Source organism: Stigmatopora argus, chromosome 12, assembly GCF_051989625.1.
Source record: "Stigmatopora argus isolate UIUO_Sarg chromosome 12, RoL_Sarg_1.0, whole genome shotgun sequence".
Lineage (NCBI taxonomy): Eukaryota > Metazoa > Chordata > Actinopteri > Syngnathiformes > Syngnathidae > Stigmatopora > Stigmatopora argus.
Window position 1 is genome coordinate 1,125,138 of NC_135398.1, and position 12,583 is coordinate 1,137,720.

General features: G+C 40.9%; 1 protein-coding gene across 1 annotated transcript; it reads right to left on the minus strand.

The window, feature by feature from the left end:
- Nucleotides 1-4,231: 4,231 nt before the first annotated feature.
- Nucleotides 4,232-12,384, minus strand: gtpbp4 (GTP binding protein 4). The gene is made up of 17 exons (XM_077616119.1): nucleotides 12,238-12,384; nucleotides 11,516-11,686; nucleotides 11,322-11,425; nucleotides 11,115-11,251; nucleotides 10,220-10,320; nucleotides 10,048-10,140; nucleotides 9,784-9,975; nucleotides 9,650-9,715; nucleotides 8,291-8,380; nucleotides 7,419-7,529; nucleotides 7,266-7,343; nucleotides 6,494-6,545; nucleotides 6,305-6,405; nucleotides 6,033-6,230; nucleotides 5,795-5,860; nucleotides 5,559-5,708; nucleotides 4,232-4,963 (listed from the first exon to the last, which is right to left on the minus strand). The coding sequence occupies exons 1-17, from the start codon at nucleotides 12,283-12,285 to the stop codon at nucleotides 4,811-4,813; spliced, it is 1,911 nt and encodes a 636-aa protein (XP_077472245.1). The 5' UTR covers nucleotides 12,286-12,384; the 3' UTR covers nucleotides 4,232-4,810.
- Between the last annotated feature and the right edge of the window lie 199 nt (nucleotides 12,385-12,583).

Sequence of the window (12,583 nt, forward strand, 5' to 3'; positions counted from 1 at the left end):
AGATTTATGATTATTACACATCATGTAGAAGACTTTTAAAAGACAAATCTGAGATTTTACATATGATTACAATAACAAACATTCACTTTTTGAGTAAATATGCCATATGTATAAGAAGGAAGAAAAACTAATGCATAAAAAATGAAGACAATATATACGTATATGCATAAAAAATTAAGACGATATATACGTATATGCATAAAAAATGAAGACAATATATACGTATATGCATAAAAAATTAAGACGATATATACGTATATACATAAAAAATTAAGACAATATATATAAGACTTAATTACATATACAGCTATTGTGTAATGATACGTCGATCTGATTCAGTACATTGATCAATTAAGCCACAACGAATCGTCACAAGGGCCGCGGGGGGTGCCGGAGCTCATCCCACTCAACTATGGGGGACACCCTGAATCGGTGGTCACCCAATCGCAGGCCACAACGAGAAAAACAACCAATCAGACTCATGTCCAGGGACAGGTTAGCATCCAATTAGCCTAGCATGCATATTTTTTGGTACAAGGACCGCGGGGGGTGCTGGAGCTCATCCCACTCAACTATGGGCGACACCCTCAATCGGTGGTCAGCCAATCGGAAGCCACAACAAGACAAACAACCAATCAGACTCATGGCCAGGGACAAGTTAGCATCCAATTAGCCTAGCATGCATGTTTTTTGGTACATGGAAATCGGAGTACCCCGCATAAACCCACTCGTGGAAGGTTCTCGAGCTAAAGACAAAAGAACGAGCAACCAGCAAACCCCGTTTTTACGCCGTCAAAAGTGCTCATTCCCGCTTTTACGACTTGAGCGATAAGCCTATTGATTTTGCGTTAAAGATGGCCTGGCGGGAAGTCTCGCCCGCCGTCGCCAAATAAGCTATAAAGACATCCGCCGTAGTCCAACGGCGGCCGGGCGACCAAGGTCGCCGCCGTTCGTCACCTTCCGGAACTTTTCAATCAAAAGCCATCGGGGGCTCCAGATTGAGCCGTTACAAGGCGAACGTTAAAAAAGAAAAGGGGGAACAAAAAGCGGAAGGTCAGCGAAATGGAGCGTCAAAAGGTAAAAAATGTCTCAAGGCAAACGGCGCCTTTTTATATCCCGCATTTTATGAGCGCCGTTTCTGTTTACGCTTTCTTTTCGGACGCATTTTGACACCCGGCGACAGGAGAAAGCTTTCGCCCTTAAGTGCCAGCAGGATGTTTTTTTTCCACACAAAAGTTGTCTGGATGTTATAAATTTAGTCAAAAAAAAATATTTTTATTTATTTAGCTCTTTAAGCACCATGGGGGATGATATACATCAAATAATGTAGCTCTTAAAATTAAATAAAAATAAAATCTATTGTGGAAGCTTAAGTTAAAACGGATTAGACGTCTATTGCCGTAAATGGCGTCCAAAGAGTTGAGATAGGAGATTTAAAATTATAAAAAATGAATTAATAAATGTATAACATTTCCAAAACAATACATGGTACTTTCTTTGTATTTTTTTTGCTCATGATTTGTATTTTTGGGATTTTTTTTGCAAAATTATTTTTAAGATTTTTGTTATCATCGCTTTGGAAAATTATATTTTATTTATGATATTTTTAAATGTATCCTTTCAACTTTATTCATTTTTTTTCTATTGTCCATTGCAATATTAAGCCTGTTGTATTAGCAGCATTTCTGCTTTTTAAGGACTTTTATTTCTATTTAATTTCTCATGGCTTCTAGAAAAAAATATTTTATTAATATCAGATTTAGTGTTTTTTTACCATTGCAAAATAAGTGTGGGCAACAATATGACTATAATTGGACATCAAACGGATCTTCTCATTTTGAGAGCATCGGAATTGGGTAAAAAAAAAATAAGATGGCCCTTTCAAATGTATTTTTTCTTCAATTTTGGACAATATTAGACAGCCAATGCACTTTTGGGAATAAACGCTGGTTGTGATTGAAAATGTGCAGATTGAAAAATGAAAAATGGCTGCAAAATGAAGCAAAACGCATCTTGGACAAACACGCTGCGGGCTAGCATTAGCTCGCTTTTTTATTTTATTTTTTTCCATTCCCCTCAGGCGGCACTTGACTGGGGTTAATTGAGTGTGTGTGTGTGTGTGGGTGGGTGTGTGGGTTTAGTGGAGGGAAGGGGGGTTCGTATGTGCTGGTTTTACTGGTCAAATAAAATCTCAATTTTTCCACGTTGAAATGTCACGAGTCATCCGCGTCTGCAGGGGGAGATAATACACGCGTACACGCGTGTGTGTGTCCATATGCCACAAAGCATTATTTTGATAGCCGGTTAATCACGGCTTATTTTTGCCACCAGTCCACTCGGCACCTCGTTGATAAATTTGGCGCTATTTGTGTTTTTTTTCAAGCTGGAAATGTGCATTGGGAATAAAAAAGGGCAACTCGTTGGACTATAAATAATATTTAAGTGTATTGTTGTTCAAAGAAAAGCACATTTTGATTCATTAAGAATGACAGAAATCAGTTTTTAAAACCTTGTTTTTTCAGCGCCATTGGAAATTATATACAGTCAAAGCTCAATTTATGAAATTAATTGGTTCCAGAACATTTTCGTAACTTGAAAATTTCGTAAGTAGAGGTGTACTTTATATGTAAATTCTCTCATTCCTTCCACGGTCCTTACACAATTACCAACTAAACCCGTTGAAATTGGTCAAAGTGTCCCAATTTTATATGAAATATGCGAGGAAACACACAAAAATGAGAGAAAATTATAGGGAAATGATTTATTAATGTCTTAGAATAAATAAAGCATATAATAATGTGCCCTGCGCTGCTGAAATGGTTCCCTCTGCGTCGTTATAATGGGATGTGATACCCACGTTTGTCCGCCAGGTGGCGGCAAGAGCCCGTTCTATCATATCTCGAGTCACTTATTTGCATATAAATTTCGTCCCAAGAGGCATTTGTAAGTAGAGCTATGACTGTACTAATCAGGTGACTCTTAAAAACTAATTCAAAACGCTCTAAATATGTTCATCATGAGTTGATGTCCAATCCAATTTGCATTTCTTGCTGATATACATTTTTCACATATTCACATTTTTGTGCCACCACAATTTTTCACTGGTTTTTGCAAAGAAAAAAACATTTTTTGCAGTTTCCACAACCAAAAATGTGTATTTTCGAGCTATTACAGTCAATACCAAAAGAAAGCTAATTCCGCCAATTCTAACGACGCACAGATTTATTTGTTTACCTTCTAATCTGCCGTTTAACAAAAAAAGTGGAAGAATTTCATGCATCCTCTGATTATTTTGGTGTGGAAAGCAGCCCTCGGAGAAAAAAAAAGTTTGCACACCCTTGATTAACAATCTGCTTTATCTGGTTTTGAGCTAAATACACTTTTCCAAAACACTTGGTCCTAATTGGCCGCGCGGGGGAGGCGCGGTTGGGATCCCGCCGGCCCAAATTTGGACGTACGCTAATGAAAAGAAGGTCGGTCGGTGGTCCTCGCGAGCCGATAGCGGCTATAATCGCCCATCTGGTGCGCCTACTGGGATTTCAACCCTGCCGGCAAATGAATATTTCAGGGTGTAAAGGTATTCAATAGGCCCTTAATTTGACCGTGAAATACGGCCAAACAACCCTTACGCATTAATCCCGAGGCTAATTATCATGATTGTTCCTGTACACGAGGGTTCCAACTTTTTCAACTTTTTTTTATTTTAAATCAAAGTTCTGAATCATGATTGGTTAAGCTTCAAAAGTCCATTTTTAACATAAAAAAGTACAGCCATTGATATGAATCAGTACAATTATTTGAATGAAAATACATCAATAATAAGTCAATAATTCGGTTTGTATTTTTCTTTTGGGTTAATAATAATAGGGATGTTCGATCACGTGATGGGAAATTGAGCCCAATCATGTTCGATCCATTTTTCAAGATTGGAATCGGGTGAAAAAGAGGTTTTTAAAATGTTTTGTTTTAAATTGACGCTCCATTTGGGAGGCAGTCGCTTCTGCTGTGCTCTGTCGCCACCTTTAGGACAGCCTGGGAATAGCCTCGGCATCCAATTGAATAAGGAAAATATCTTCCATATTATCCTAGTTTAGATGATAGATGTATCTAGAATAAAATATTTGATAGATTATATATTTCGTGAAATAGCTTGTGAAACATTTTAGGCATTTTTTAACCAAATTGTCATTATCAAAAATAAGAAATAAAGAAATCATGGGAATACACAAGATGGAGTGGGATTTGCTGTATTGTCATTGTCATATTTTTCACATTTGTAGAAACAACGTGAAGAAAAGCAACCGTGAACATCCTCAAGTTGTTGAACAAAAAAACCCAACAACGACAATAAAATTTAACCATTTGATGCCTGTATTTCAATTTAAATACACTCCAGATAAAGCATTGGGGAATACACAAATGAATAAAAATAGTACTCAATTTATGATGAGAGATTTATGATAGACGTCCAATCCTATCTGGATTGGATGACTAGCCCCCCGAGAAAAAAAACTAAAAAATTAAATCGCAAAACACAAAATGGAAAAAAAACAAGAAAGCATAAACAATAGAAACAAAAAAAATATTCATATGGCAATTTTTCCAAATGAGGAATTTCCTATATTTTTTTCCAATTTCTTTGTTTACTGTAATCCAATATTCCTTTTTTATAGTACTATTTTTGTTATCTCATGATGTATTCCCCTAGTGTTTTCTGTGGTGATATATTCAATAAATTTGGGCACCCAGGATGGCCATATGGAATTGAAAAAGTGGTCCGGCCTGGCGCTGGGGTCTTCTAACCTCCCGTTTACCGGCGACTGGTGGATCCCGACTTCCTCTTTCCCGCCAGCAGGTGTTTGGGCTTCAGGTCGAAGACGTGACGGTCGGCCTCGCCCTTCTTGCCTTCGCGGTTCATTCCTCTCTGAGAGTTCTTCATCATCTTTTTGGTCTTCTTCACCATCTGAAACGCCAGCAAAGACGCTCGCTTCAACTCTCACTAATGACAAAGTTTCAATGGTTGTGCTTGACCCCGCAATTTTAGTCATTCTTCGCAGAGGATGAAGAATAGGAGTGCTAGTTTTCATTTTTTTTTGCTCTGTCAGGATGGGCGTTTTCGCTTCAAGATTGGTTGCGCTCACAAACATGTTGATTTCAAAATTCTGGTTCAATTCAACTAAATTTGAGGATATGTTAATAAAGAATGCCGAAACTGCGGCACTTTTTGAGGGGGAAAAAAAGCACATTTAAATGTGAAATATTTCCATTTGTCATACATTATTGAATTGCATGCTTTTATTGTCATTATACAGGTATAATGAGGTTTAAAGTTTTAGTTGCTAATGGAATCAGGCTTCAATGATGCTAGCTTAACGTTAGCTTCCTGTGACAGCTAGCATAATGTTTTGCTACCGGCAGTGCTTAAATATTGTGCACATTGATTTTTTTTAATTCAATTCGCAGCCTTTTAAAAAAAAAATATATATATATATATATATATATATATATATATATATACTGACTCCTCCCACCCCCATCAGCGGCGACAGGAAACGTACCTTGGCGTCTCGCAATCCGGACTGGTCTCGAGGAGGTCGCGAGGCGCTCTGGCTGCGCGTCTTGGAAAGCGCCGGCGCCGCCAGCGAAGTTTCACGTTTTCGTTTCCTGGTGACGCTGCGAGAGCGGCGGGCCTGCTGAGCGTAGTGACTCTGCAAAAAAAGAGAAAAAAATAAGAACAGAAACGGAGCGCCGATTGGCGAGCCCTGTAAAGACGGCCGTCGCCGCAGACGCTCACGTCGCTTTTGTCGCTCATGTCCAGGCCGAGGTCGCCCATCTCTTTCTCCAACGTCTTCCTCTCCACCTGCGGGGAAAGCGGATATTTTGGGTACACGGTCGATTGGTCGCCGGTCTTTTGGTCGCCCGTTGTCGCGGTTGGAGCGACCAAAAGACCGGCGAACAATCGACCGCACACAGATTTTATGTATGTTTGCGACCCGCTGTTGGTCGTGGTCGCTTGGCACCGATTATCCCACCTTGGCAGCGGTCCTGGGCATGCGGGGCTGGTGCACGTCCTTCTCTTTGGACCTCAAGATGAGAAGGTGCTTCTTCTCGCGGATCTGCCGGGCCATGGCTCGGATCTCCCGCATCTCCTCGTCTTCGCTCTCCTCGTCCGAGTCGTACTCGCCGGCGCGCTCCTTCAGCTCCTCCTCCATCTCCAGGTCCTCCAGTTTCTGTCGACCGAAGGCCGGTTTGACTTCTCCGAGCCGGCGGCGCTCGGCGTTCCGTCCCCGGGGCGACCACTGACCTTCATGATGGCGGGGTCGATGTAGTCGGCGATGTTGTGGCCTTCCCACACCTCGGGGATCTTGTCCTGCTTCTCCTCGGCATTCATCAGGTCCCAATATTCTGACGGGGACAAAGACGCCGCCGGTTAAAACCGAGGCGAACCGGTTCGTCTCTTATGACGAGGACGACGCGTGATCAAGATGCTCACTCTGAAGATCCAAAATGTAGTCGTCGCCCAACTCTTGCTCCAGATCTTTCTCCTGGAAAAAAGATTTGGGATTACGTGTCACCATTTTTTTTGTTCCTGCCTTGCAATTATTTTATGTTCCTTTGTCCAAACTAAAGGAAAAATTGCCACTAAAAGTAAAAGCTAAACTAAAAATGCCTTGATTGTGCGTCCTAGTCGAGCGGAAAATATTTGTTTGTGTTCAAACTCAGTCTATAAAATAAGGAGGGAAACGTACTGATCCACATCAGAGCATGATCAAGTACAAGAGGAAAAAAAAGTCGAATTTGAGATTTTAAAGTGACAAGCTTTTGACGGAAATAGAAGCGTTTTATAGGTCAATGCGATGAAAAAAGAAATAGGGAAAAACCATCTAGAAACAAGGGGCAAAATACATGATGCAATTATTATTTACATTTATGTGTATGTATGTATATATGTGCTAAGCAACACGCTTATTTATTTATATATTTATTCATGTATTTATTTATTAAATTACTTATTACCTATCTATTTATGTCTAAAATATCTTTTGCTGTGTCTGTATTCTCACCCTCTTGCTACCGTGACAACGAAATTTCCTGAATACGGGATGAATAAAGTTATCCAATCCGATTATTCCGATAACCTTTTCCACGGCCTTTTCAGTTAAATACTAACAACGTGAAAATAGGGTATCATTTCAAACGGGCGCTGCCAAACGTCCCCGTCAAATGGGATTGTTAACGATGTAAGCGATGGCTATTGTTCCTACCAGTTTGCGTTTGGGACCGTCCACAACCATGGCTCTTCTGCGCATCTCAACTCCCTCCGGGATGAACGGCGGCCTCTCCTACGGAAGGAAAAACAGCGGTTAAGTGTGGCCGCCGCCGTTTTCAGGGGGTCTCTGCTGCCCAAGTGGTCTCACCTTGTCGTCCCTCTTGGCGGGTAGGGCCAGGTGGAGCCGGTTGAGGACGTCGTGCACCTTCTTGCCCCTCATTTTGCTGTCCACACGGGCGGCCAGGAGCCGGTCGCAAGCCTGAGGGAGGCCGACAACGCACTTGTTATTGGGATTTTGGAACTCATCTAAAGGCCAGCCATTAACACCAATAGCCATCCAATTCATTTCTAGTAGTGTTAAACCACGTGTGTCAAATTGTCCTTTTTTAATCCATTTTTTCTGTGTTTTTAGTTCAAAAATCATTTTGTAAAACCTAAAAATACATTTAAAAAAAAGCAAAAATAAACATTTTTTAGATCTTTAAAAAAATGGAATATTCGGGGCTTTTAATCCATTTATAAAAATAAAATAAAAATCTAAATATTCTATCTAAAATGGTCCGGCCCACATGAAATCAAGTTGACGTTAAAGCAGCCCGCGAACCAACCCGAGTCTGACACCCCTGAACTTGTCGATGTCATATCTCAGTGTTATTGAACTGGCCATAAAATCTAAAAATATATTTAAAAAAGCTCAAATCAACATTGTTTTAGATCTATAAAAACTGAATATTCAGGGCTTTTAATCCATTTATTTAAAAAAAAAATCTAAATATTATATCTAAAATGGTCCGGCCTACGTGAAATCAAGTTGACGTCAAAGCGGCCCGCCAACCAATCCGAGTCTGACACCCTTGTGTTAAACTAACGATCAAGTCATTTAGCGTGTAGCGTTAGCATGTTTCAGAAGAAATCGTGAGAACCGTCTATTTGACGACGCAGGATTGGCAGTTAAGGAACAATGTTCCCTCCCACTTCAACTGGAAGGACGCCTACCGGTGGTCAAAAATGGCACCTCACCTCATTCTTGACCTGGATGACGCCCTCGTCGGTCAGCGTGCTGGTCTCGATGACGGAGATGCCGTCCGCAACTAAGTCTGAGAAAATTTTCTGGGGGGAAAAAAGGCACACTTTAATATCTATAATAATCGATAGAAAAATGGATACACATACACAATGCAAAGGGCATGAAATTAATTCTTTTTAATTCTATTTGCCGTCTCTGCCTATAATCTGCACCCTTAAAATGGTTGAATTTTACAATTGTTGTCATATAAGACGCCCCCTGATTCACAATTTTGACCTCCATTTTCATAGGGAGTAAAAATGTGTTACTTTGAAGGGAAAACCTTAAGAAAAATCATCGCACTTCTGAGATACTGTAAAAATCGATTGCTGGATTGCACATTCTGAAAGGGTGATGCCTGGACGACGTCTGGATGCCAGACAAATTCAAAAAGGCAGTCACGTGACCAGTACAACCAGGAAGTGTGTCCGTAGCGCTCTGGTTTGTCATCCCTAGGTAAACTGGCAGCGCCCTGAGCAAGTAATGGCAGGCACAAGTGAGTTGTTTTACGTTTTTTTTCTTGAATTTCATTCATAGAAGTCAAAATTAATTTAGTTTAGCATTAAAACTATTTATATTTTCTATATTTAAAAAAAAAAATAACCGTCTCAGCCGGTTTGTCTTGTGTCAAGGCGCTTTCGTGCAAGTCAAGTCTAATTTGTGCGCATATAAGCCATACCCTCGATTCTGTCATCATTTTTTTAACGACAAATGCGGCGTAAATGCCAGAAAATACGGTAATTCATTTTTTATTAAGGATAATTTGATATAAAGCCGTCTAAAAAAAGTCATAGTCAATAATTAGATATGATGACAAGCTGAAACACTAGCAGAGACGGATTTTAAACAATGAAAACCCGTGTGCGGTCGATTGGTCGCCGGTCTTTTGGTCGCCTGGACCGCGACAACGGGCGATCAAAAGACCGACGACCAAAAGACCGGCGACAAAACAAGGTAAAACAAGACGGTCTAGGCATCAATAAAAGCCAACAATGGCCATGAGCAGTTTCACGGAGCCCACGTGTGAGTGTAGAAGAGTTTGTATGTACATGCGTTGCCCCTTTAAGAAGCTACAGTCAGTCAGTCAGGGTCTTAACAAGTTCTCCAACAAAAAACAATACAAGTCTGGGAAATTTTGAGCTTTTCTTTAGCCTAATAATTAATAGGGCATTAAGTATGACTAAATAATAATTCACAGTTTGTATTTAGGGAATTTGAGCAACCATTTAAATGGTAATTATCAATAACCTTCGGGGCGACCAATCGACCGTGTACCATGGAAACAGTAGCACTAACAAGGAGTAACGACATACCTGGTCCTCCTCGGGCAGCTCACCGATCTTCTTCACGTCACATTTGTTGGCCACCACGATGAGAGGCTGCGTGCAGAAAGCGCGGCTGAAATCGACCGCCAACGACCGGGAAGAAAGCGCGCCGTGCCGACTACCTTGTTGGCGAAGAGCGGTCGGATGCTGTTGAAGAGCTCCAGTTGCTGCGGCAACGTGTGTCCGCACTGCTCCGACGCGTCCATCACGTAGAGGACGGCGGCTCGCAGGTGGGCCAGGGCCGTGATGGCCTGCATCTCGATGGTGTTGCGTTCCTCCAGGGGGTGGTCCAGGATCCCCGGGGTGTCCACCACCTAGGCCGCAAAAGCCCACGTCAACGTCGGTTCACCCGCCGCCGTCAACGACGGCGCCGGTCTACGCCTCACCTGCCAGCGCAGGTATCTGTAATCCATGTGACCCACGAAGAGCGACTTGGTGGTGAAAGCGTAAGGCTGCACGTCCACATCTGCTCGCGTCACCTGAAGATGGAGCCGTCAGTTAGAAGCGTCTGTATTTTTTTTGTTTTTTTTACTCATACGTGATGTCCAAGAAGATGACCTTGTTGATAAAACTGGACTTGCCCACGTTGGGGTACCCGCACAGCAGCAGGGTCCTGGTGTTGGGGTCGATGGAGGGCAGACGGGAGAGATGTTGACGTACTGAAAAAAGATGAGAAATAGGTCAGTGGTGTTTGTGAGCGCAATCCAATCAAAAGAGAGTATTATTTTAGTTATTGTATACTAGGAATGCAGACTTTTAAATTTCCAATGTTTTGCCCATGCTTACATTTTTAGAACAGTGAAAGTTTGACAAGAAAAATCAACGTAACCAGTAAATGACAAATCATAATTATTTGTATTAAAGTGATCCCCACTGGTACATTTTCCCCCCAAAATAAAAAAGCGCCCTGTTCAGTATTACTTAATGGTATGTTACCATACCTGGCAACCTCGGCCAATTGGTCCCCTTATTAATGATTGCAATTCCCCTTATTAAGCAATTAAAAACCGTACTTATGCAATGCGGCACATATTTACTCACATAAGGTGCAAAATAAGGCTAAAATTTTGGCTCTGTAAAATGTAGCAAATGTGTCCAAAAAGATTCAAACAAGACTACAGGCATCAACAAAACGTTTTAAATGGCAACCCAAATTATGCCCCAGCAAAATAATAAATCTCAAGCAAACAATGTTGCCTGAAAAGTACACTTACGATGTATAGAATTCCCATTTTTACATTCTCCATCATCGCGAATGGTGCCGAAAATTACGCAAAAAAACTTTAATTTGGGATTTTTTTAATTTTGTGTGCTAGCGAAAATTAGCAGTTTTGTTGTCTTCACATCGAGCTGGAAACTTTGCATCGTGGCGACTCTAAGGCATGCATTTCGATACCACGTGTGGGAAAATTCAACGTAACTTGTCGCTTGTCACGCCAATACGTAGACTTACCTTGTTCCAGATACTCCAAACTGGACTTTTGACGCTTCAAAATGGTACACATGCGACCCAAAGCGGCTCGCTTCAGCTGCTTGCATCGATACAGCGAATCTCCATACTTCATCAAGCGGACGTAATCCTTGGCCACGCTGAAACAAATATCATACAAAAATTTAGCTGCTAATGTCCATACCGGCCCAAGTTCATCGACGGACGTACTTGTCGATTAAATTCTTGGCGATGTTGATTTGCCCCAAGGCCAGCTTGTAATGATCTTTGTCGTAAAGCACGTTCATCAGGTCGGCATAGAACGGGTGGATGTCCTGCAGAAAATACAGCAATGTTTGAGAAACTTGTTTTATGCCATCAAGCGGTTGATGTTTTTATAAAATCCAGATTTTTATTTGACTCACGTCCAGTTTAGGGAAGTCTGTGAGGATCTGCGTGAGGCGGTCGTGGTAGTTTTGTTGCGTGAACTTCACCTTGCGCATGTAAAAGTGTCGGATGCGGTGGATTTGGTAATGCTTGTGTACCACCGTGGGTGTTTTCCGTTGAGTTTTGGATAAGGTGATGTCAATAAAATCCTAAGGAGTGCCCATAAAAATAAAAAAACAACAACAACAAACATTAACTTAAATATGCTATGAAACACTGCAGCAAGTGACTTCAAAATGGTGGCAGAGCCAAATTATGTTAGAAATTCACCGTTAATAATGTTGAAAATACTTGCATTGGGAATTCAGAAAACTTAGTGCTATTATTGTTATTACTCATTACATATTTACTACTGAAATACAGTGACAATAATGAACAATAATAAACAACCCAGTTCAATTAGGTTGACGTTATATCGCTGACATTGGGAGTGAAAGAGTTAACTTGTAAAAGGCATTCTTATATCATACCTTAAGTCAAGTCAACTAAATTAAAGTTAGCGATTATTCGTTGGGGCTTTGTTTAAATTGTTTAGTTCGCCCAAAATAAATGTTAACTTAGTATTTCACTCCAGGGCAGATTTTTCTGCCCCGCACGTGCTTGTCAGCCGAGTTGTCTTGGTGTATTTTTGTCCATTTTCCTGTGTTTTGGGGTTCAATAGAGAACATTCCAAGTGTATAAAACGTCACGGGTCACTTACCTTGGCGGTGGGAACCACCATGATTTTCTTGAAATTGTACATTGCCATTTTGTCGGCACACGTTGCAGTCCGGAGACAGCACGACAGAAAAAGAAAGAATGGCCGCTAGTGTGCTATGACAAAACCGGAAATTACGCACGCTTGCAAAGTTCTGCTAGCTTTAGGTATCGCCCCCTTGTGGTAAAATATGGACAATGCAAGGGGAAATTGTTGGGGTTTCACTAAAATTACGATTCAGTTCATTTTAATCTTATTTTATTCAATTTGAACGAAAAAAGGACTATAGAAAACGATTTTTCTCAGTGAATCTAAATTAGTACAGCGTTTATTATATTGGGAGAGCAAC